The following is a 27,450-nucleotide window of genomic DNA, read 5'->3' on the forward strand; positions in this document are numbered from 1 at the left end:
AGGTGGTCTTGATTAAGAGAGTAGAGGCTTTGTCTACATGCATCTGTCAATTTTGTCTTTTCGTTTAGGGTTTAAACCTTGACAATGTCATCAACAATGCCCACCTTTTTAGTAATTTAAAAAGAGAATTTTTTTAATCATTTTCCTCTGAGAAATGAGAATTTATCACCACACATCCTGAGATCATCAGAAATATTCCAGATGTCAAAAGACCAGGCCCCAAAATTACAACCATACCTAAGCAATTTCAGAAAATGAAAACTTAATCTGTAACCTCAAAGGTTTGCAAACTATACATGGTTCAGAAAATATCTTTAATCATTGCTCAATAATCTACACAAATGGCAGTAAATAAGTCAAAATAATATATATTCTGTTTTTGAAAGAATTTTGGCAATTATATGGGGAGTGCCAGATCATCTGGGAATTTATGTCACTAATGAATATAGCAAATGTCTCCCTAGTCTTCTCCTTTTCTTCCTATTCCTTTTCCTTTGAAAACTATATGGAACTTTCTTCATGAGAATCCCATGAGATTTTTTTTGGTTATAGATGGAACTGAGGTTCTGAGAGGATGATTAAATGCGTCATGATCAGATAGGTAAATGTCTGAGCTGGGAGCTGAACCCAAGTCTCCCCAAAAGATTCACAAGAAAGACTAAAGCAAGGATGGGCTATCTCTTAAAAACTTCCTGGTTCACCCAATCCTTGGACAAAGGAATCCTGTAATTATTTTTTTCCTAAAAGACTATCTTTCTGGTACCCCATACAGCAAACAAAATTACATTTATGATAATATATTATCTAATACACCAAGAAGTAATAATAACTAATATTTAAGATTTACACAGAAAAATTCACAGTGCAAATAAACCTTCCCACATAAAATAATTGTTCATCATAGTATATGCAGAAAATATTGCTAAGTTTTCAATAGTTTACAAATATGTATTTTGTCTAAATTGGAATCTCATGTTAAATACTATAACAATAAGATTGGAAGTAATTCTATCATACCATGAAAATGGAATCAAATGTACCTTATATTCAGGAGCATGACAACAATCTTATTAACTGTAGTTTGGCAGAGAAAGGAGAAAATGTCATTTTACTGGTTAAATGGCTAAAGTAAAAATATGTAGCATTTTAGAGATCAGACAGATGCCATGATAATGTGGTTAGCAGACATGTTCCTAGAATAAAAGGATAATTATATTGTACTTCACAAATCTGCTGAAATTCTCAGTGATTGAACTAATCATGTGATTGTCATCATAAAATAGTTCAATACTTACCTATGAGAAAGAGATTTAAAAATTCATTGCCTCCCAAGTTAACAGAACTCAAAGAGAATACATAGTATCCCAAACTGCCAGTAAACCAAATGAGCCAGACTGTGAGCGTCCTTCTTGCAATATTCCAGTTACAAAATAGATGAAGTAGATTGTGAGTCTTTGTTCCAGACGCATCATTCCCAATGGTGGAGCCAATGCCACTATCCTGTTCTGCCGAAATCACATCAGACACATTACAAGAGCTTGAGCCATTCCATTTTGCCATCATATCAATTACTGTCTGTGCTTCTTCATATCTTCCTTCTGAGAGAAGCCAAAACGGTGTTTCAGGCAACGCCCAGCAGCATAAGACAAAGGGAAGAGTTGTCATGGAAAGAAAAATCTGATAGAGCCACCAGGTCCGGACCAAATATCCCATCAGAGCCACTATCATAACACCAATCGCAAAAAAGGCATGGACGTGCATAGAAGCCCAGGTCCGCACTTTAGTACCGATAAATTCTGTCACATAAACAAATACCACCACTAGATACCCGCTGGCAGCCTAGGTGGGGAAAAGAAAGAGAGACTGGTTCAGCTGATACAGCTTAATAAAGAAAAGAATGAAACCCAAGGCTGTGCTTATCTTTTCTCCAGTGATGGAGAACTTCCACCTACCAATAACATTCACAAGTGTGGTATGGAAAGAAGAAAAAATGACTAGAAAAGATTTTTAAAGTTTTCCTATAGTATTCTACGATCCTTCTATTTAATTGCTTGCAAATAACATTCAAGTTTTTCCTTTCTCTTTAATGACCTGTATTATTACCCTTCTTTATGTAATTATTCTTTCATCAACCTCTCTAAATTCCTCTCTTAGGTTTACTTAGAGATTCTCATTGCAGGACACACATGTTGTTCAGTTGTTTCAGTCGTCTCCAACTCTTCATGGCTCCATTTAGGGTTTTCTTAGTATCTTCCAGAGACACAGGAGTGGTTTGCTGTTTCCTTCTTCGGCTCATTTTAAAAATGAGGAAACTGAGGCAAACAGGATTAAGTGACTTTTCAGGGTCACACAACTGGTGTCTGAAGTCATATTTGAACTTGTAAAGTTGAATCTTCTTGACTCCAGGCCCAGTCTATCCACTGAAGCACTTAAATGCCCAGCATGCAGGGTAAATAGCACCTAATTAATCATATAAATTTATTAAGTGTCTAATATGTACAGGGTGATTTGCTAAGCACTGGCTACAATCAGAGGCAACACAGTTTCTGCTCTTAAAGAGCTAACAATCTAAGGTAGCTTAACAACAATGTACAAACATGATAGATAGAGGATAAATTAGAAATAAGTTCTGAGGGAAGCCATTAAGTTTGAAGAAATCAGGATTTTAGCTGAGACTTGCAGAAAGTCAGGGTAAAATCAGGAGGCAGAAATGAGGAGGGAGAACATTCTGAGCATAAGGAACAGTCAGTAAATAGGAGTTAGGAGATGAAATATCTACTGCAAGGAACAGCAAGAAGTCTAGTGTCATCTGATCACATTGGAGGGCAGGTAGGTGGCACAGTGGATTGGACACTGGGCTTGGAATCAGGCAGATTTATCTTTCTGAGTTTAGATTCACTCTCAGACACTTAGTAGTTGTGTGACCCTAGATAAGTTATATCACTCTTTGCTCTCAGTCTCCCCATCTGCAAAATGAGCTGAAGAAGGAAATGGCAAACCATTTCAGTATCTAGTATCTAAAAAAGTCCAAATGGGCTCATGAAGAGTCTGATCTAACTGAACAACAGCAAAAAATGTGAGACTGGAAAACTAGGAAGGAACCAGGTTATGAAGGATTTTAAAAGTCAAACACCAATACAAACATCTATGTTCTATTCAATCCTGGAGGTAATAGGGAATTTACTGAATAGGATGATGGCATGGTCAAACTTGTACTTTAAGAAAATCATTTGACAGTTTAATAGAGTGGAAAGAAACATAAAGCAAGGAGATCATCTAACAAATTAAAATATTGCAGTGTTAGAACTATAAGGAGATGGGGGCTTATAGCAAGATGGAAATTTTAGAGAAGGGAATAAAGCAGATAATAAAAATAGAATAGCTTAATGACAAGTTGTATATGAAGAGTAAAAAAAAAAAGACAGATTCATCCAAGATGACACCTAGGTTATAAATTAACTGGGAAAATAATGGAATTCTCAATAACAATAGGGAAATTAGGAAGAAGAGAGGATTGAGGGGAGATAATAAATTCTGTTTTGGCTATTCTGAATTTAAGATATCTATAGGGCTTCTACTTGAAGATGTCCAATATGTACTGGAAGATTTGAGACTGGAGGACAGGAGAGAGGTTAAGACTGGGAAAATAGAGCTGTGAATCACTTGCAAACAGATGATAATTGAATCCATGGGACCTGATGAAATCACTAAGTGAAATAATATACTATAGGGAGAAGAAAAGAGAGTTCAGTTCAGAACTCTGGGAGATACTCATGAGAAGGATAAAGTGTAAGAAGATGCATTAAAGGAAAGAAGGAGAAATAGTGAACCAGGTAGGAGGAAAACCAGGAAAGAGTGGACTCAAAAAAACCTAGAGAGAAAAGAGTATCTAGAAGAGGGTGATAAGGGCAGCTAGATGGCACCAAAGAATAGCACTAGCCATAGAGTCAGGAGGATCCAAGTTCAAATTCAGCCTCAGATACTTTCTAGCTGAGTGAACCTGGCAAATGACTTAAACCCAATTGCCTCTACATACATAACAAAGAAGAGTGTGTGATAGACAAGGTCAAAGGCCAAAGAGAGGGCAGGAAGGATGAGGACTGAGAAAAGGCCATTAGATTCAGAAATTATGAGATCACTGAACTTTGGAGACAGCTCCAGTAGAAAGAGGAAGTTGCAAGCTAGAGTGTGGAGAGTTAAGAAGACAATGACAAAAAAGACAGTGGAGGGACAAATTGAAGTCAACCTTCTCAAGGAGTTTAGCTACAAAGGTGAGGAGAGCTATAGGATGATGGTTAGTAAGGATAGACAGACCAAATTGAATTTTTTAAGATTGTCAGAGACATATACATTTGTGGACAATAGGGAAGAAGCCAGTAGACAGAAAGAAATTGAAATAAGGGCGTAATATTTTTCATTCATTAATAGTGTTTAACAAATGCTTTCTCATTCATTCATTTATAATTTATATACCCCTCTTTCCATTGATTTACTGTAAGCAGTCAGAGACCATAAAATGACAAAAATATATAATACATTTTTGGTAAACAAAAATGTTAGAAAACTTATCTTTTGTATTTAAACAAGATGCTAACTAGCTTCTTATTAATGTCCATTTATATTACTCTGTCATCTAGTGTCCTGCATCTACCTAAATGATGTTCAATAAATATTTGCTGCTAGGAATGACAATATTTTGTTCAGTCACTTTGGTTACATCTGACTCTTTGGGATCCCATTTAGGTTTTCTTGATGGAGATGCTGGAGTGGTTTGTCGTTTCCTTCTCCAACTCATTGATGAGGAAACTGAGTCAAATAGGATAAATTGACTTGCCCAAGGTCACAGAGCTAGTAAGTAACTAAGGCTAGACTTGAACTCAGGTCTTTTTGACTCTAAGCCTTAGATCCAAAGAGTTTGGTGGATCTATATGTGTGTCTTACAATGAAAAAGATCATAGAAAATATTTACTGCTGGAAGAGACCTTGAAGATAATTTTATCCAACCCCCTCATTTTACAGATAAACACACTGAACCCCAGAGAGATTAAGTAGTTTTTAGGGTCACATAGGTTGTACAAGGCAGAAATAGGAACTGTACGCAGGTTTTTTGTTTGTAAAGCCAACATTCATTCCACTGACCCATAAGATACTCAGACCTTGGGTCTTAAGCCATGTGTAACTTTTGCACATATAAGATGAGATGTTTTATTTTTTAAGCCCAATTCTTATATTAAATTATTATAGGAAATTCTTAAGGGCATTCAATAAGACAAAAGATTTTTTTTGATTAATGTTGATGGCAAAGGAGGTTTTGGAGGCAAAAAATAATTACTCCAATTCTCCACTTTCAAATCTCTCCACCACTAATTCAACTACAGTCGTAATTTTAGAGGAACCACTTTCTCTTGATCTCCTAACAGCAAATCTTGGATAATTCCCAAGTATATATTTTTTATAAAGTATATGAAATTCAATTCAATTTAATATTTATGAAGTGCCATTATGTGTAAGGCACTGTGTTTAATGCAAGGTATGGGAAGACCAAAAATATCCCCCCCCAAAAAAATAGTCCTCAGGCTCAAAGAATTTCCAATGAGGGGGATATATTTGCTAATATACACATTTATATTTGGTTGCCTGGGTTTAGTTTAATGTCTCAAAAAAATCTGTATTGTGCTTATTGCTTAAGTAAAATTTAACAATTAATTTTTGTGCTTATTGCTTTAGAAAAATTTAGCAATTAATTTTTATTATTTAGTTGTTCAAGTTGCTTAAGCAAAATTTAGTTGTTTTAATTTCTTTCCTTTTATAAATAAAATAATATACTTCATGAATGAATATTCAAAAAATTCACCTTAAAATAATAAAAGTCCTTTAATTTATACCCATGGTGTTTTGCACTATGCTGATTCTGTGAGTCCAGGCAAATCACTTACTTAATCTCATCCTAAATTTTTTTTATTTATAAAATGGAAAGTAGTAGCACTTATCTCACAGGTTTGCTATGGAAGTTCAAAAGACAGAGTCTTTACTCAGATAAAATACTTTGCAAACCTCAAAATGATTGCTTTTATTATTCTATATAAAATGGCATCTTTGAAGAGAAAGGTACAAAGCAGAGATTTCAAAACCAATAGGAGGAGAGGAAGGATGGAAGGGAGGGAGGGACAAAATTGTGGGACTCAAAATTTTACCCAAGAAAATAAATGTTGAAAACTGTCTTTCCATGTAATTTGAAAATTTTTTTAAATAATAAATAAAAATAAAAAGAACCAATAAGATGTTTTCTATAATGCAGAAGCTTCCATTTTCTGATTTTTCTGTCACCTAGACTATAACACAATAAAGTTTATACTGAGAATTGAAAAGTTATGTTTTTTCCAAATACTCACCATAGCAAGAAGAATGCGTAAGGTTATGAAACTATAATAGTCCAATGTAAAAGCCACAGCGACTCCCAGGACAAACTGTCCAGTGCTTGTGAACCACATCACAAACCGCCTTCCTAATCTAAGAATTGAACAATGGAAGAACAAAATATTGGTATACAAACACATTAAACAGTGACTCAATTTGTTATGGACAAATATCACACCACTTAGTAACCAATGAAGAATGACAAACTCTGAGAGAACTGGCACTTCTTTGCTTCTACAACAGGTTTACCTTGCTATTTTTAGTAAAGCATTGCCTAATCAAATACTATGTACATAGAGTAAAACAAACACATTCTCTCAGTTTCTGTCTTCTTCCTCCTCTCAATCTCTTTTCTTTCTACTCCTCCTCTTTCTCCTTCTGTCTCTCTGCCTCTCTGTCTCACTGCCTCATTGTCTCTTTGTCTCACTGTCTCTCTCTCTCTCTCTCTCTCTCTCTCTCTCTCTCTCTCTTTCTATCTCTCAAACACATTAAATCTGTTTCTTTGCTTCTCTCCTTCCCCCCCCTCATCTACATATGTAATTAATTGAAAATGTTCTCAGTTCTAATTCCACAACCTCTCTTACCTCATTTCCCCTCTCTATACTCACGCAGTCACCACACTATTCCAATAGCCTCCTAATTTATATCTCCCTTTCAAATATCCATCCTCTCCAATGTATGACTCACATAGCTAACAAAGAAATTTTCCCAAAACATAGACCTTGTGGTTTTTACCTTTGTAGGAATAATTACATGGTGGGTATAAGAGGTGAGGATGAACTAGATTGAAATCCTCCTCAGATACTCCTAGCTCTATGATGCTAGCAAGCCATTTAACCTCTCTCAGCTACAGTTTCTTTCTTTGTAAAATGAGACCATTTTGCGATCCCCTGACCAGCAGGGGGATCCAGTCAGCTCAGGAGAGAAAAGGAAATACATATGCACTCGGGGAATATCAGCCGGAAGACTGACAGTGCCAGTTTATTGAAAACATCAAACAGTTCTTATAGAAGAAAGCCAAAAAAATAGCATACAGGATGAAAACAATGATATAACTTTATTAGGGGTAGAAATGAACCCAGCAGCATGTGACCCAGGTCAAGTTTGGAAACAGGGTTTATTGAATAGTGAGGCCAAGAATGATACAGTTGCGTTATCAAACCAGAGTTCCATGGAATCTTTCAGCTCAAGGGTCACCAGAGCTCAGGTTATCTTGGCCATAACTGGCCTCTTAACCCTGAACTCACTTGAGAGACCTCTACAAGAAAATAATGACTCCTACTACTGAGCTGTTATGAGAATCAATTGAGATGGTATAGATAAAACATTTTGCAAACCTTAAAACATTATATATACCAACTATCAGCATCATTATCATCATTGTCATCATCATCATATTATTATTACTATTACTATTATTACTATTACTATTACTATTACTATTACTATTTATTACTATTACTATTACTATGGGCAACATGGTGGTGCAGTGGATAAAACCTTGGAGTCAGGAGGACCTGAGTTCAAATTTGACTTCAGACACTTGGCAATTACTAGCTGTGTAACCTTGGGAAAGTCACTTAACCCTTATTGCCTCACATCCAGGACTGTCTCCAGTTGTCCTGATCCATATTTGGCCATTGGACTCAGATGGTTCCAGAGGAGAAAGTGAGGAGGTTGGTGTCTTAGCACAGCACACCTTCACTCAAATCCAATTCACTTGCTTATCATGGAACAGCTTCTCTGATGTCATAGTCTTCTTTGAGAAGGGCAAACATCATCATCATCATCATTATTATTATTGCTATTATTGTCATCATCGTCACATCATTCTCCTACTTTAAAAACTCTAGTAATTCCCTATAGGTTCTATAATTAAGTACAAACTTGACTGTTTGGCTTGAAAAACCCTAGACAATCTCATTTCAATCTACCTTCCTACCCTTCACACACTCTACAATTACTCAAACATTCTCAGAATTTTCTATCTATCATCTTTATGCCCTTGTGCTTGTTGGCTGTTCCCCCAGCATGGAATGCATCCTCTCTTAACCTTCACATCTCAGAACTCCTAGCTTCCTTCAAATTCAAGAGTTATCTTCTATTGAAAGCCTTCCATGATCTCCCCACTGACACTGTCACCATCGAGTCCTCATCCTTACTCACCCTACAAATCTAAACCATTGCCAATCTTACCATTTTTCTCTTCATGACATTTCTCATGTACATCTCCTTCTCTCCTCTCATATAGATCCAACCCTAGATCAGGTTCTCAATATCACCTCTCACTAGAATTATTAAATCAACCTTCAGTCCCCCAATCCATCTCCTACTGAGCTTTCAAAGTAGTATGTCTCAATTTTAAGAATGACCATGTCACTTTCCTAATACTGACCCACTTCCTACTCAATAATCTCCAGTGGTTCACTATTACTTCAAGAATAAAATCCTCTGTTGGACATGTAAAGATTTTCTTATCCTTCCTATCTTCTAGTCTCCTTGCATTTCACTCCGATTCACAAATTTCATGATCTAGTCACACTGGCCTACTTTCTATTTCTTGTACACAACACTCCTGTTCCTACTTGCATACCTTTGCACTAGCTATCTGCCATATATCCCCTACAGCACTGTCCCCTCTATTCTGTCCATATCTTTTATCTTACATGTTGTTTTCTCTATTAGAACGTGAGCACCCTGAGGAAGAGAACTGTTTTGCTTTGGCATGTCCAGCACCTAGCTGCTTAGTATTTAGTAGGAATTAATAAATGTTTTTTAAAACAATGTGAGCAGTTGGTGTTAAGTGACTTACCCAAGGTCACATGGGTAGTAAGTGTCAAGTGTCTGAAGTCACATTTGAACTCAGGTTCTCCTGACCCTGGAGCCAGTTCTCTAGTCATTGAACCACCGATCAACCCTAATAAATGATTTTTGAACAGATATATAGTCAATTAATATATTGATGTCCTTTTATATAAATATGCTACCTGATATCAATAGTTTTACTTTAATACTATCATCATTGTGGATACTCAGTCAAAACTATATACTTTCTTATCCTCAGTAGTATAGTAGCTAGAGCACTGGACCTGGAGTCAAGAAGACCTGAGTTCAAATCAGGTCTGAGATGTTTACTTAGTAGGTGACTTAAAGAAATATCATTTAACTTCTGTCTCCACGATTTCCCAGAGTTGGTTATGAGCATAAACTGTGTCATTTTGGATGAGAAAGGATGTACTCCTTAAACAAAGTAACCACATTGATGAAATAACAAATCTATGGAAGTGTTAAAGTAAAAACTATTAAAATTAGGTAGGATCAGGGGTGGCTAGGTGGCACAGTGGATAGAGCACTGACTCTGGAGTCAGGAGTACCTGAGTTCAAATCCGGCCTCAGATACTTAATGATTACCTAGCTGTGTGGCCTTGGGCAAGTCACTTAACTCCATTTCCTTGCAAAAACTAAAAAATGAATGAATGAATGAATGAATGAATAAAATTAGGTAGGATCTCATATTTAACACTATTCCTCTTAGGTTTCATATAGTAAAGACATCAAGGAAGTTAGGACTAGGAAATGCACCAGTGCATTAGCAGTGTTAAAAGTTTAAATAATTCTAAAGTATATCTTCTAGTAGACAAATCTAGGTGACAAACTTGGGGAAAGAATTGTTAGAAAAACATTTGAGCACATGCAAAAGGGGGTTCTAAAAGGTTGTACAGACATTGTGTTGCAAATGTATAATAGCTATACTTAACCTATCTGAAAGATCACCAAAAATTACTGCTCCCAGAAAGACTCCAAGCATGAAAGTAGGTTGTATGGATTTTGCAAACCACTCCCGGTGACAAACCAGATCCCATTCAGTCACCACAGTGCTCATCCACTTGGTCTGGTCATAAAAGTAGCCATCAGTGCAAGGAAAGTCAGATTTGTTGCCATCATATTGGTACTCAAAATATGAATCCATCCTTTTGGACCTTCTGCACTGAGCAAGTTCCCAAATCTCTCCATTCTGCAGCTGCACAACCAAGTAATCTTCCCTGCTTGATGTGAACAGTGCCCAAGCATCCTCTATCTTCAGAGTAGATGAATTATAAAAGAGAACCTGACTTATATTCCCCAAGATAGCACAGGAAAACTTCGGGGTAACAGCCATGAATACAGAAGCCAAATAATGGATGCCACAAGAGATGGTTTGGAAGACTGATGCAAAATAGACAAATGCCTGGAATCTGCAAGACAGGAAAAGATGGTTAATAACTTCCCAATGAAACATAAAAGATCTCTCAAATAAGAGCTGATACCTTTGGTTTGGAAATCAAATTTATTCTATGAAGGTCGATCTTTAATGGTGGCAAATCAATCTATGGCACTGTTGTTCTTTCATTATTAAAGTAAACAGAAGACATTTTCCCTATCAGGGTAGGCTTACCCAGAATTACTGAGGCGGCAGAGATTGTCTTTATGTATTACTTCCTCCATTAGGAGAAGACATTAACACAATTTGTATTCATTTATTTGATATTACTTGTCATCAGTATCATAGCTTTTACTAATCTTACTCAGAGCCTTTTCACCTCCAAATCATAGAATCATAGATTTAAGACTAAAAGGCTCATTTTACAGATGAGGAAACTAAGGAAAAGAGAAATGAAATGATTTAACCCAAGGTTACATGGGTAGCAAAAGGCAGAACCCAGTTCTTGAAACTATATTCCTTGACTCCAGACCCTGAACTCTTTCCTTTGCACCACATTGCCCCCCTTAGGCTCCTGGTGGTCCTTTCTTTCTCATGGGATTTTATGACTCTTATTTTGTCCCTCTCCTCTCCTTTAAATTCTTCTTTTCCCTTGAGTCTCCTTTTTCTTTTTCCTCTACAATTCCTTCTTTATTCCTCTTCCCCTCTCTGGCAGTCTCTCCATTTTTCTCTCTGTCTCTTTCCCCTGCCCTTTTCTTTCCTTTAGCCTAGACATCATCATCATCATTATCACAATAATATAACAATAGCTAGCATTTATATCTCTTTAAGGTTTGCAAAGTGCTTTGCATTTATTTGATTTTCAACAACCCCATGATAGTAATAATATCCCCATTTCACAGATAAGGAAAGGGAATTTGAAAGACATTAGGTAATTTTCCCAGGATTACCCAGCTAATAAATGTCTGATGAAGATTTTGAACCCAGGTCTTCTGGACTTCAAGTCCAACACTCTCTCCTCTGTACCACCTAGCTATATAGAACTAAAGGATAGAGTCTATCATGTATTTACTGAAAAGTCCTGAACAGTACAGATTGAAGCATATTTTTTTTTACTTTTCTTGTTTTTAATAACAGAGCAGTATGAAAATATACAATACACAGTAGTAAATGACCATAGTAATGTAGTGTTTGACATACCCTAAGATCTAAGATTTGGGGACAAGAAATCACTATTTGACAAAAACTCTGATAAAGACCTCATCTCTCAAATACATAGAGAACTGATCCAAATTTATAAGAATATAAGTAAGTCATTGCTTGATTGATAAATGGTCAAAGGATATGAGCAGGTAGTTTTCAGATGAAAATATCAAAGCTTTCTGTAGACATGAAAAATATTCTAAATCCCTATTGATTAGAGAAATGTATATGAAAACAGTTCTGAAGTACCACTTCATACCTATCGGACTAGTCAATATAACTGAAAAAAATCACAAACGTTGCAGGTGGTTTAGTAAAATTGCAATTCTAATGCATGGTTGATAAAGTAGTGAACTGATTCAATAATTCTGGAAAGCAATTGGGAACTAGGCCCAGAAGACTATAAAATTGTGCATACTCTTTAACCCAGAAATAACACTGCTAGGTCTGTATTTCAAAAAGATAAAAAAAGAAATGAACCTAAATGTGCATATTTACAGCAGGTCTTTCTGTGGTGGCAAAGAATTGGAAATTAAGAGGATATCCATCAATTGGAGAATGACTGAACAAATAATGTTCTATGATTGTTCTATAAGGGATGAAGAGCAGATGAATTCTGATGCAAAATGAAGTGAGTAGAAAAATGAGAGCATTATACACAGTAACATCATTCTATATTGATCAACTGTGAATGACTAAGCTGTTCTCAGCATCACAAAGATTCAAAATAATTCTGAAGGACTTAGGGTAAAATTGCTATCCACCTCCAAAGAAAGAACTGAAGGAGTCTGTGCACAGATTGAAGCATACTTTTTTAACTTTTTTTTTTTTAGTTTTTTCTGGGGGTTGTGTTTTTTTATAACAACTAATATGTAAATAAGTTTTGCATGACTGCACACTTATAGTTTTTATCAAATTGTTTAACTTCTCAATGGGGGGGGTGGACAGGAAGGGAGATGGAGAATTTGGACCACTGACATATCTATAACTTCCTGATCTGAGCAAAAAAAAAAAAAACCCTAGCATACAACAAGGCAGACAACCTTGAAGTTCATTTGAAGCTCCAGATCTATAACTTTATATGAATTGTATAACCAAAACATACCAACATTATGAATTATTTCCTCTATAGTCAAAACACTGGTGATAATAATTACTATGGTGATAATACAATGAGCTTGTAACAAAATCAGCTACATCATAAGAAAGAAAATAATGATGCCTTTGACCTAAAGGGACAAGAACTATAACTAGCAATTCTGGCATCTAGGGCAAGTAGAACAAATATCAACTTTATATCATATCAACTTTATAGTTTATTGTGTGAAAACAATAGAAAAAATCATGACCATTTCAGTGATAGGTGAGAATCTAGGACATTTCCATTTAGGGGGAGAGACCCCAAATACATATTTAATCCAAATATAAATATAATTAAATTATTATTGTTAAATAAAATTTAAATTATTCAATGTTACTTTAAAAAGTTTATGCGAAATCAATAAATCTATAATAGGAAAATAGTTAATTGAGACCAATACATAAGTGTATATACATATATCTGAATATATATATATATATATATATATGTATATATCTTGGATGCCAAAACTTTATCAAAAATGTCGGCATCTATTCATAATATAAGAACAAAAGGGGCGGCTAGGTGGTGCAGTGGATAAAAGCAATGGCCTTGGAGTCAGGAGTACCTGGGTTCAAATCTGGTCTCAAAAACTTAATAATTACCTAGCTGTGTGGCCTTGGGCAAGCCACTTAACACTATTTGCCTTACAAAAACCTAAAACAAACAAACAAACAAACAAAGAACAAGACCTACTCCACAGTAGATAACTGGTCCTCAAGGCATGTAAAAAGAGTAATTTTTTTAAAAAAGCAATCTAAGCTAGCAACAGTCATATGATTCAATGTTCCAAATCACTAATAAACTAATCTCACATTTATTAGACTGGTAAAGAAAACAAAAAATGAAAATGGACAGTGCTGTAGGGGATATAGGGAAAACTAATATACTATCAGTAGAACTATGAAGGGATACAAAAATTCTGAAAAAAAACAGTTTGAAATGATAAAAACTGTTTCCAAAATAATTGGAATCAGGAAAATAATTACATTTGATCACAATTATGTAATATTTTTTAAAAATGAAAGACTTAAAAAATTTTATTACAGTGACCAATTATGATTTCAGAGGACTGGTGGTATACCATGCCTTCTGCCACTCAGCAAAGACAGTAGTAGACTTTAGATATAGAATGAGGCAGACATTTTCAGCATAATGCTTTCAATATAATGCTTTGTTTATATTTCTTCGTTATGAAGGGAAGTTCTAAATTAAGGGTAGGGATATTATATACATTTCTGGGAAATGATAGCAGTGGGTTTTTTTTCAAAAGAGCATCAATGAAGCATTTTTTAATGTAAATTGTTTCCCCCCCACACTCTATTTACAGCTCTGAAAGGCATTATATATAAATCAAAGGTACAATATCTATGATTTTTATATTTCTTTAATGAACTCATTTTTATAAGTAATCTGTTTCCTGAATAAAACTGCATATAAAGTATTATTTGTTCAAACTCAGCAGGGTCAAACATCATTATTATCACTTCTGTTTCCCAAACTAATGCCTATGTAAAACTTTTTTAAAAAAATATCACATGAATGTTTTGAAAAATTTCCCAAAATGATAGCACATTATGATTTTTACTTCTTCATTTCCAAGTTTTGGACCTTGATGAAGCATATTTCTGAGTCAGATTGCTAATGTACTTGATCTTTAACCTCATGGCAAACTAGTCCAACCTCCATTTTAAAGGTGAGACCAAAAGAGGAGGAATAACTTGCTCAAGATCATTCAAGGAATGACCAGAACCAAGACTAGATGCAATATCCTCTAACTCCAAATCCTGTACTTTCTCTCTGGTATATTTTACTTGACATTGAGGCTATATTTACATAGTACAATTTGCCAGTTCAGTGAAAAATAAATCAATTGTTTGAAATAATAGAAACAAACAACTGAATAATTGGTTCTTTGGACAGTTCTGTTCTACTCTTCAGCTGACCTTCACTGGTTGGTTGTGTGCCAGTGTCTGTGTGTATACCAAGACAAATAGACAGACAAACAGAAAGACAGAGAGACAGAGAGATGGAGAGTATCCATAGGTTCAAAATATCTCTAAAACATAGAAAATTATTGCAGCTCTAGACCTGTCTTGAATAGTTTGTGGTCTGTTTGAAAAGGATATTTCTTTTAAAAATATACAGTTCAATTCTGCTCTAAGTTTCTGGAGGTACCAGGTCAAAGACTAAGGCAATATAAGCAATAGAAAGGAACAGAACTGGTAAGTAGAAGAGTACATAGACTATAAAATACTAGACTTGAAGTCAAAAGATCTAAGTTCAAACACTGGCAATTTACTTAACCTCTCGGCCTCAGTTTCCTCATCTGTAGAGTTAGAAGGTTAGATCAGATGACCTCTAAGGTTCCTTCCCAGCTCTAAATCTGTATATTTATGAGTAGTAGTTTTTTTTTTTATCAATTCATTAACACCTAAAGAATCTTTTAATATTAGAGGGTTTTACTTTTAAAAGGAAAGATCTGGGATAAAGGTTATATTTTACTAAAATGTTTCCTATTGCTTGAGTGACAAACTAGTATATATGAGATATTTTTAAAATCCTAGGAAGATCTAAGTGAATATTCTATGGAGAGTTTTGGAAAAGTATACAAAAGAAAGACAGAGGATAAAAATTCTGGAAGGGCTTCTCAAATCATTAATCCAAAGTGTCAAGTTTTATTTGAATGTATAATAGATAGACAGACTTTAGATCCTGAAAAGAGTGTATAAAATACATTGTTTAGGCATATTTAGCAACAATGTGAGGCTCATATTTCTAAAATGCACAAAAATTTACCTGTTACTGTGACTAATTAACACAAGTTTAAATTTTTCATTTTTATCATCCAAATATTTTGCTTATAATAAACTATTAACTATTCCTTGATCTTATCCTGCAAGGACAGCTAGGTACCTCCATGCTCAGACACTTAATAGCTGGGCAGGTCACTTTACCCTGTTTTCCTCAGTTTCCTCATTTATAAAATGAGCTGGAGAAGGAAATGGCAATCCACTCCAGTATCTTTGCTAAGAAAATCTAGAGTGGAATTACAAAGAGTCCTATATAACTGAATAACAACCACAATGAAATCTCGGACTACATTAATTCAGTCCTAGCCTCTAGAATGAGGAAGGTGATGTACCATGGGCAGTGGGTGAAGGAATGGCTAGAAGTTACAGATGTGTATATTTTGGTTCACTGTAAGGAAAAACTTATTCAAAAGTAAATTCAAAAGTAAAATAGGCTTCCTCTTGTAGGCATGAACTCCCCCCATTCCCTTTCATTCAGGGTCTTCTAGCAGAGTTGGATATCAAGACAACTGTAAAGGGTATTTCTATTCCTATACCAGTTAGAACACATGATCTCTGAAGTCCCTGAGATTCTATGAGTTTATAAAACACTAAAGGAAATGGAATGACAGATTTTCCTAGTATTTTCATGAATAATAGAAAGAAGCAAAATTTTTAAAATGAAAACATGTAAAACATTCTAAAATTAAACTAAGCCCCTTTGATTTTTGCATCCAATACTCAAAGATAATAAAATCATCCTTTTCCCCTAGATCACAGGCATTTGTATAGCATGGAAATTAAGACTGTTAGATTCCAATTTCCTGCCAAATCCAGGATGCTTCCAAAGGAAAGCTATTATTTCCTTCATGAATTTTTAAGTACAGCAGGGAAAATGATGGCTCTAAGTAAAAAGGCCAGTCAAAGAAAACATATCAAAGAAAGGAATAATAACAATCACACTGATGCAACATTGGACCTGGCAACTGCTTGCTATTTATCATCTTTGGGGAAACTGATTTCTTCCTGTTAAGATTAAGACTTCCAGACAAAAAATACACATCCAGTTTATTCATTGAATTTTTCCTTTTATCATATTTTATCTCTTTTTTCTCTCTAGTTTTCAACTGTCTAATTTTTCAACACTCTGTAGGAACTACAGATATAAATCAGAGATATTGTAGATTTAGTTAATGGCTACTGACTTATCAGGCCGATGATTGCCAAAGGGTAGGATGGCTGTGGCAATTTGTAAAAATAAGATAACAATGAAGAGAATTCTGGAAAGATGGCAAAGTAGGTCAGAAAATTCCACGCTTTTCAAATCCAGTCCCCCCCATAAAGAACATCACCTCAAAGGGTAAAGCAATTGTTCTCTAGGACAAGTTGAAAGGACATCGGGAAAGACCCTGCTTCCTGAACCTGAGAGGTGAAGTGTAAACACTCTTCTTTAAATTAACAAGTAATAAGCCCTGGAAGTAACTGTAAATCATAGATAGGAGAAATGCAAATTAAAGTAATTTTGAAATATCATCTTATACCTATTAGATTGGTTAAGAAAATAGATGCCCTTCAGCTGGGAAACAGTTAAACAAGTTGTGGTATATGTTTGTGAAGGAATACTACAGTGTTATGAGAAATGATGAACAGGTTAATTTTAGGGAAAAAATGGAAAGATTTGAACCTATGAAGGAAAATGCTAGCTACCTCCAGAGAGAAAGAACTCATATATAGATATATACTATGGGTTTATATATGCATGTGTATGTATAATATATATATATATATATATATATATTTATATTTAATGTAGCTTTCTCTAGGGTGGGAGGGAAAAATGTCTCACACAAAACTAAAGAAAACAGAAGGAAACAAAGAAAAGCTGGAAACCTTTGAAATCAATGTGTTGTATTTATTGAATAGTTTTTAAAATAAAATAGTTCAATATTTTTTTAAAATAAAAAAGTAAACTGTGAAATAGAAATTTATGGTTTGATATTAAATCCTCTAAGTTCTGCTTTAAACATGGAAAAGTTCTTTTTTTCTTTTTTAGTTAAGTTTAAATGAATAAATTTTTTAAAAAAATAAAACAATGAAATTTAGGGCATCAATGGATTCTCTGAAGTCTTAGAAGTCATTATAGGGTCATTAATTGACCTAATTTCAATAATGTTGTGTCTCAAGGAACAGAGAGGCGCAAAGAAAGGGAGAAAAATGGGGAACAGAACAGCCAGTCAGTGGAGTAGTCAGAATACACACATTTATTTATTGATGAAGTTCACTTTCTTACATGGATGAAACTATGAGGCATACTTCTTCAAAATAATTATAAAAGTAACTTCAAAGATCACTGATCATCATAAAAAAGATATAATAATAACAATGAAAAAGCTTGAAATACTGCAAGAATTACCAAAATATGACACAGACATGATGTGAATATATGCGATTGGAAAAAATGGTGCTGATAGACTTGTTTGACACAGTTACCACAAATCTTCAGTTCATAAAAACAAAAATCTGTATCACAACAAAATGAAATGCAATAAAATGAGATGTCCCTGAACCTGTAGTTCTAAAGTCTGTAGGATATAGAGTCTTGCTGCAATTAATAAGAGCACTTATCACTCAGGGTTGTGAGGATCAATTAAGAGAATATTCGCAAAGTGCTTACACACTTCCTGGTACATCTTAGACTGTTAATAAGTGCTTTTTCTTTCCTTCCTAGGTCATGCTGGATTTCTAAGGTAAAACTTTTGATTTCTTCTTCTTGTATGTTTAGTTCCTTTTTTTCTTCTACCTCATTTACTTTTTTCTTTTATTTCCTTTTTTTTCTTTTATCAAGAAGTAGCCTAGTATTCTGGAAAAAGTACTGACTCTACCCTAAGAAGACTTGGATTCAAATCCCACTTTGATGATACTTTTATGACATTGGGAAAATCACTTTTCTCCTTGGGGTCAATTCTTTCATCTGTAAAAGCAGGGATTTGGATTAGATAACTATTGTTGTTTCCTTTAGATTAATGATTCCCCTGTCTACCCTCTCACTTTTTTATGAATGGGAAAGGACTTAATGTCATTTTCCCTCAATCTTTTCCCATCTTCCATAATGTTGTTTATTCCTTTCCCTCCTCAATTAGTTACATTGCCAATATATAGAAGGAAAAGGTAATCAAAACTCAAAATTTGTAAAGTATTTTATTACAGCTATTGCAATATTAATTCTTTGTTCACTTTTCTTTTTTTTAAAGCTCAATTGTATTTTATTTTTCCACTTACCTGAAAAAATAGTTTTCACCATTCATTTCTGCAAAATTTTGAACTCCAAATTTTTTGCTCATCCTCCCATTCCTCCCCAAAACAATAAGTAATATATGCTATACAGTGAGAAATGGAAAGTTATGGTTTTGTATTGAATTCTTTATGTTCTGCTATATAAATGGAAATGTTATTAATTTTCTTTGTTTAAAATGAAGAACTTTTTTAAGTTAGCAATGAAATTTACAGCATCAATGAACTCTTTCTTTCACTTGAACACTTGGAAAGGCCAAACATGCACAATCATGTCAAATATATTTCCATGTTGTGAAAGAAGAATCAGAAAAAAAGGGAAAATCATGATATGCAGGTATTTGCCCATGAAACTCACATTAACAGAAATGGATTAAGAAGAATTCTGCAAATAACAGAGGCTGAACCTGAATACAAGTCTTTTTTTGGTTCTCTAAAAATTATGCCAGCTCTTCTCTAAAATGTCACATCCTTTAAACCCAGTTAAGAATAAAAATATTTAAGTTCTTGTTGAAGTGTGTGAGGGAATACTTTAGATATTCAGAAATATTCCTTTAGTGAAGATAAGAAGTACCACTTTGCATAAAGGGAGGTAGGATAATCAATGACTATCTCTAGACTGAACACACTCTTTTATCTTGATGGACCTTTTCATGTATTTTTAAACTAAGATTTAAAGGAGAGATACAAAAATCTGAAAAGTTGAGAATTAAAAAGCTCTTTTATTTTATTGTGTAGAGAGTTTAATGAGAAAATAATGGCTCATCTTCTAAACTTCTGCCAAGGAGATCATTAATTCATTTTCCTTCCTTAAACTTTTCCTTTTTTGGGGGGCGGCTTGGTGGCATAGTAGATAAAACACCAGCCCTGGAGTCAGGAGTACCTGGGTTCAAATCCAGTCTCAGACACTTACTAATTACCTAGCTGTGTGGCCTTGGGCAAGCCACTTAACCCCATTTGCCTTGCAAAAAAAAAAAAAACCTCAAAAAAAAACTTTTCCTTTTTTTTTAAATTGATAGTACAGTAAAGACAGTAATGATACATAAAGGAAAATGGCAAAGTTATATCAGGTATAAAGGGCTATTTGTCATAAAAATGGGATAATTACTTCAAAGGTTCTTCAAAGCAGCAAAGTGCTCATATTAATGGTTGTTAATATCATTATTACACAAACCTCTCCTACAATCCTGTCCAAGGATCACATTGATAAAAGGTGATTGTCAGCATGGTGTTTAGAGGGCAGCCTGAGCCCTCTAAATCCATTAGTAAAATATATTTCTAAAAAATGGGGGGCGGGGTTAGAGCCAAGATAACTAAATTAGGCAGAAACTCATCAAGCTCTCCTCCAAACCCCTCCAAATACTTCAAAATAATGACTCTAAGCAAATTGTAGAACAGCAGAACCCATAAAAAGGTGGAATGAAACAATTTTCCAGCCCAAGACAAATTGGAAGGTGGCAGGAAAGGTCTGCTGCACCAGGGTGGAAGAGGAACATAGTCCAGACCCCAGAAAGTCAAGAGCAGATCTCAGGGTGATTGAATAAGCTGCCACTGGCTGCTTCCAGAGCTCTCAGTCCACACACAGTAAGGAGGATCAAACAATAAATCAAAAGAGTATTACAGGGGTCTTTTCGCTAGTATTGAGGCAGGATTCTGTTACTTTGCCCATACTCAGATCCTGATTACAGTCCTAGGTAACAATCTCATGACAAGAAGGAGCACTAGTACTCCAGAGCTTGGGATGCGCAGTAGAGAAGGGAGCCTCCTCACAATTCCAAGTCATAAAAGAGGGCTTGTGATCATTCATAAAACCTTGGAAGAAGTGAAAACTTACATGGCCCATGAAAACATAAAACCCCAGAAACTTAGGATAGTTGCGCTCCATTCTGCAAGTGGAGCCCCTCTTTTTTTTAAATTAAAGATTTTATTTGTTTTGAGTTTACAATTTTTCTCCTAATCTTACTTCCCTCCCCCCACCCCCCACAAAAAGCAATTTGTCAGTCTTTACATGTTTCCCTGGTATACATTGATCCAAATTGAGTGTGATGAGGGGGCAGAGCCAAGATGGCGACAAGAGAGGATTGTGTCTTAGGCGCTCTCTCATAAATCTTAGAAACCAGGGACTCTAAATTTTCGAGAGACAGAACCCACAGAGGGACCCAATGAGGCAGTTCTCTTACTCAAGGCAACCTGGAAAAGAGCAGAAAGGCTCTGCTCCTTGGGGTTGGAGGGGCGGCCCGCCAGAGGGGTGGCCCACCAGAGCGAAAGAACTTCAGCCTCCTGGAGGCAGTCCCAGGGTGGTTGGAGTCGTGGCTCACAGCAGCAGGGGAGTTTCCAGACCTACACCCTGGGGAGCACAAAGTACAGATTGGGGGAACTGTGGGGGGATCTCTGCCAGAGGGAGCACATGAAGCCCAGCCCTCAGGGCACACAGAGAGCAGCGTGGCCACTGCAATCCAGATCCAGGAAACAGAAGCAGGCAGAGCAGGTAAGCAGGAGCCCCCAGGGCATGATCCCATTGAACCTAGGGAGGGGAGTGAAGAGAAACGGCCAAGCTCTGTCCTCTACCCTTGGAACAGGACTCTGGGGCTCCAACCACATTCAGATCCTGATCGCAGTCTAGGCCCTCCCATAGAAGAGCAGGGCCCCCCCCACCTCAGGTCCATGGCAGAGGGGGGCGCATATGGTCATTCACAGACCAGGAGGGAGGATAGACCCTCACACACAGAGACCCTTGTAGGAGTGTCACAAAAGTTCAGGAAGCACACCAAAACCAGGCTAAGGCTGGGAAAATGAACAACCAGAGAAACAAGAGGAACACCATTGAGAAATATTTTGCCTGTGAGCCCAAGAAGGATCAAAACACTCAGTCTGAAGATAAGGAAGCACAAGCTCCTGTATCTAAAGTCTCAAAGAAAAATAGAAATTGGGCTCAGTCTATGACAGAGCTCAACAAACATGAAAATGAAGTCAGCAGCTTAGTCAAGGAGATCCAAAAGAATGCTGAAGAAAATAACATGTCAAAAACCAGCATAGGTCAAATGGATAAAAGAATTCAAAAAGTTATTGAGGAGAAGAATGCTTTAAAAAGCAGAATTGGCCAGATGGAAAAGGAGATAAGAAAGCTCTCTGAGGAAAACAGATCCTTCAGATGCATGATGGAACTGAGGGATGCTGCTGACTTCATGAGAAGTCAGGACAAAATACTTCAAAACCAAAAGAATGAAAAATTAGAAGAAAATGTGAAACATCTCATTGAAACAACTGATATGGAAAACAGATTTAGGAAAGATAATTTAAAAATTATTGGAATACCTGAAAGTCATGATCAGGAAAAGAGCCTTGACATCATTTTCAAAGAATTACTACAGGAAAATTGCCCTGATATCCTAGAAGCAGAGGACAAAATAAAAATGGAGAGAATCCACCGATCCCCCCGAGAAAGAGATCCCAAAAAACCAACCCTGAGGAATATTATAGCCAAGTTCCAGAACTCCCAAGTCAAAGAGAAAATATTACAAGCAGCCAGAAGAACACAATTCAAATACCGTGGAGCTGCAATCAGGGTCTCACAGGACTTAGCAGCAACTACATTAAAAGCTCGAATGGCTTGGAATATAATATACTCGAAGGCAAAAGAGCTTAGAATACAACCAAGAATCAACTACCCAGCAAAACTGAATGTCCTCTTCCAGGGAGGAAGATAGACTTTCAATGAACTAGGGGAATTTCAAATGTTCCTGTTGGAATGGCCAGAGCTGAACAGAAGTTTTGATCTTCAAATACAGGACTCAGGTGAAGCATAGAGATTGGAGAAGGGGAAAATATGAGGGACTTAATGATGATGAACTTCATGTATTCCTGCATAGAAAAATGACACTGATAATACTCATATGAACCTTCTCAATTAACAGAGCAGGTAGAAGGAGCTTTTATAGATGAAGCACAGGAGAAAGCTGAATTTGAAGATAAAATATGATGTAAAAATGGAGTCAATAGAAAAAAGGGAAATGTAATGGGAGAAAGAAAAAGAAGAGGGGGGAATGGGCCAAGATATTTCATATAATAAGATTTTTCTTTGTTACAATGAGCTATTGCAATGATATGGAAGGGGGAAGGCAAGGGGGAATGAGGGTATCTTTGCTCTCATCAGAGGTGGCTAGGAGAGGAAACAGCATATATACTCAATGGGGTACAGACATCTGGAGAGGGGGGGCAAGGGGAAGGGGTGGGGATGTGAATGAAGGAGGAGAGGATGGACCATGGGGGGAGAGTGGTAAGATATAACACATTTTCTTTTTTTACACCTTGCAAGGGACTGGGATTGGATGGACTGTCCAGGACCATAGGGCCAGGTGGATGCTGGGTCTAAGGGGTGTTATGGGGACTCAGGGCCTCTTGGCCCCAGAGCCAGGGATCTGACTGCTGCGCCACTCAGATACCCTACAGCAGAGTCAGTGAAAGGAGAGAGAAAATATAGTACATGGTAGTAGAGAAATAGGAAAGGAGGGAGTTGTGATAAGCAATGGCAACAGTGGAAAGATATGGAAGTAACTTTTGTGATGGACTTATCATAAAGAATGTGATCCACCTGCGACAGAGTTGGTGGTGTTAGAAGACAGACTGAAGCACATTTTATTATTGTTATTATTATTATTATTATTATTATTATTATTATTATTATTATTAGGTGGTACAGGGCAAAGGTGGCTGGGTGGCCTACCTGGAGCCACATAGCAGGGTGATCATTGGGTGTCTGAGGCCAGATTTGGACCTGGGTGCTCCTGACTCAAGGACCAGTGCTCTGTCTGCCACCCAGCCGCCCCTACTATTATTACTGTTTTATTTTATTTTAGGTCCTTTTTTTCTTTTTTTTTTTTTAGTTTATGCAGGGTAGTGGGGTTGGGGTGGCTTGCATGTCACACAGCTGGGTGATTGTTGGGTGTACAGGGTCAGATATGGGCTTGGGTGCTCCTGGCTCCTGGATCTGTCCACTGAGCCACCTGGCCATACCTACAATTATTACTATTATTTTTTTATTTTTATTTTTATTTTTTTCTCTCCCCTTTACTTTATCACTCAAATGAGTCTGTATTTGGGGGGGGAGGAGGTATTTTGTTTATTCTTAAACAAGAGTATTTTATTAATGTATAAAAAACATTGCTTGTACAAAATGATAATAAATAAATAGTTTAAAAAATAAAAAATAAAAAAAAAGAATCAGCTCAAACAAATTGAGTGTGATGAAAGAGAAATCATATCCTTAAGGAAGAAACATAAGGTGTAAGAGATAGCAAGATCAGACAATAAGATAACAGTATTTTTTCTAAATTTGAGGTAATAGTCCTTGGTCTTGTTCAAACTCCACAATTCTTTCTCTGGATACAGATGGTATTCTCCATCACAGATAGTCCCAAATTGTCCCTGATTGTTGCACTGATGGAATGAGCAAGTCCATCAAAGTTGACCCTCACCCCCATGTTGCTGTTAGGGTGTACAGTGTTTTTCTGGTTCTGCTCATCTCACTCAGCATCACTTCATGCAAAACCCTCCAGGCTTTCCTGAATTCCCGTCCCTCCTGGTTGCTAACAGAACAATAGTGTTCCATGACATACATATACCACAGTTTGCTAAGCCATTCTCCAGATGAAGGACATTTACTTGATTTCCAATTCTTTGCCACCACAAACAGGGCTGCTATGAATATTTTTGTACAATGATGTTTTTATCCTTTTTCATCATCTCTTCATGGTATAGACCCAGTAGTAGTATTGTTGGATCAAAGGATATGAACATTTTTCTTGCCTTTTGGGCATAGTTCCAAATTGCTCTCCAGAAAGGAGTTCATAGCTCCACCAACAGTGGAAAAGTGTCCCAGATTTCCCACAATCCTTCCAACAATGATCATTATCCTTTCTAATCATATTGGCCAGTCTGAGAGGTGTGAGGTGGTACCTCAGAGAAGCTTTAATTTGCATTTCTCTAATAAGTAATGGTTTAGAGCAATTTTTCATATGGCTATGGATTGCTTTGATCTCCTCATCTGTAAATTGCCTTTGCATATCCTTTGGCCATTTGTCAATTGCAGAATGGCTTTTTTGTAAAAAATATGACTTAGTTCTCTAAGTGGAGCCCTTCTTTAGAAAAGAATTAAAATCAAATCAAAGGCTGAAAAATGAGCAAACAGAAGAAAAAAATCTGACCATAGAAAGTTGCTATGGTCGCAAGGAAACAAAACACACTCAGAAGATTGCAAAGTCAAAGTTCCTACATCCAAAGCCTCAAGAAAAATGTAAACTGGTCTTAGGCCATAGAAGAACTCAAAAAAGATTTTGAAAATCAAATAAGAGAGTTAAAGGAAAAATAGGAAAGAGAAATGAAAGTGATACAAAAAAAATCATGAAAATGAGTCAGAGGTAGGTAAAGGAGACACAAAAAATATTGAAAAATCACCTTAAAAAACAAAGTCAAATGGTGAAAGAGGTACAAAAAGCCAATGAAGAGAAGAATACATTAAAAAGCAGAATTGACCAGATGGAAAAAGAGATACAAAAGCTCATCGAAGAAAATAATTCCTTAAAAATTTGAATTGAGCAAATGGAAGTTAATTGACTTTATGAGAAATCAAGAAACAATAAAACAATGAATGAAAAAAATAGAAGACAATGTGAAATATCTCACTGGAAAAACAACTGACCTGGAAAATAAATCCAGAAGAGACAATTTCAAAATTATTGGACTACCTGAAAACCATGATTAAAAAAAGAACTTAGATAACATCTTTAAAGAAATTATCAAGGAAAACTTCTCTGATATTCTGGAAGCAGAGGGAAAATAGAAATTGAAAGAATTCACCACTCACCTCCTGAAAGAGATCTTAAAATGACTATTTTATATCTATATCTATAGATAGATAGATAGATAGATAGATAGATAGATAGATAGATATTATAAAAGAGATCCTAAAAAGACTGTTTTAACCAAATTCTAGAGTTGCTTAATCATGGAAAAAATATTCCAAGCAGACAGAAAGAAACAATTCAAGTATCATAGCACAAGATTTAGCAGCTTCTACATTAAAGAATCATAGGGCTTAGAATATGAATATTCCTTCAGGAAGGCAAAAGAGTTTAGATTACAACCAAGAATCAACTAACCAGCAAAACTGAGCTTATTCTTTCAGGGGAAAATGGACATTGAATGAAACAGGGAACTTTCAAACTTTCCTAATGAAATGACCAGAGCTGAACAAAAAATTTGATCTTCAAATACAAGACTTTAAGAGATTGATAAAAAAAGGGAAACAAGAAAGGGAAATCAAAAGGGACTTAATGACATTGAACTGTTTATATTCCTACATGGGAAGATATTACTGATAACTTATGAGAACTTCTCATTATTAGACAAGTTAGAAAGTGTTTACAAGTACATATATATATATATATATATATGTATTGTGAATATGTGTGTTATATATATATATATATATATATATATATATATATATATATATAGAGAGAGAGAGAGAGAGAGAGAGAGAGAGAGAGAGAGAGAGAGACTAGGATAAACTATGAAAAGGTGGTAATGGAAGGAAATACAGTTAGCATAAAGGTTTTTGCAAGGCAAATGGGGTTAAGTAGCCTGCCCAAAGCCACACAGCTAGGTAATTATTATGTGTCTGAGACCGGATTTTTTACCCAGGTACTCCTGACTACAGGGCCGGTGCTTTATCCATTGCACCACCTAGCCGCCACTAGCATTAATAGTTATGAAAAAATTTTGAAGTATCTCTCTGATAATAGTTTCATTTCTTCAAACATATAGAGAACTGAGTCAAATTTTTAAAAATGGGTCATTCCTCAGTTGATGAATGATCAAAAAATATGAAGAGTTTTCAACTGAGATTATCAATACTCTCCATAATCATATAAAATATTCTAACTCAGTATTGATTGGAGAAATGCAATTTAAAACAATTCTGAGATATTACCTTTTACCTATTAAATTGGTTAATAGTACAGAAAAAGAAAATGACATGTTGGAGGAGGTACAGAAAAAAATAAGACATTAATGTATTATTGCACTATTAGTGGAGTTATGAACTGATTCAACCATTTTGTAGGGCAATATAAAACCATATATGCCCTTTCACCTAGTAATGCCACTATTAGGTCTGTATCCCCCCCCAAAAAAAATGAAAAAGAAAAAGGAATAGGATCTATATGTACAAGGATATTTGTGACAGCTCTTTCTGGTGGGAAAGAAGTGGAAAGTGTAGGGATAGTCATTAGATGGTTAATGACTGAACAAATTGTGGTATGTTATTATGATGGAATGCTATTCCGCTATAAGAAATGATGAGCAGGATGCTCTCAGAAAAGCCTAGAATGACTTACATGAGCTGA

At 35.7% G+C, this 27,450-nt stretch overlaps 1 protein-coding gene across 1 annotated transcript in view; it reads right to left on the reverse strand.

Annotated features, from left to right (window-relative positions):
• Positions 1-27,450, reverse strand: part of LOC141487805 (solute carrier family 22 member 16-like) — a 59,435-nt gene that overhangs the window by 20,451 nt on the left and 11,534 nt on the right. Inside the window, exons 2-4 of the mRNA XM_074187351.1 lie at positions 10,176-10,652; positions 6,393-6,510; positions 1,296-1,839 (exon numbers count right to left, since the gene is read on the reverse strand). Of these exons, the coding sequence (XP_074043452.1) occupies positions 1,296-1,839; positions 6,393-6,510; positions 10,176-10,652 (1,139 nt within the window). The remainder of the gene's footprint in view (positions 1-1,295; positions 1,840-6,392; positions 6,511-10,175; positions 10,653-27,450) is intronic.

The sequence above is a fragment of the Macrotis lagotis genome, chromosome 5 (genome assembly GCF_037893015.1).
Source record: "Macrotis lagotis isolate mMagLag1 chromosome 5, bilby.v1.9.chrom.fasta, whole genome shotgun sequence".
Classification (NCBI taxonomy): Eukaryota; Metazoa; Chordata; class Mammalia; order Peramelemorphia; family Peramelidae; genus Macrotis; species Macrotis lagotis.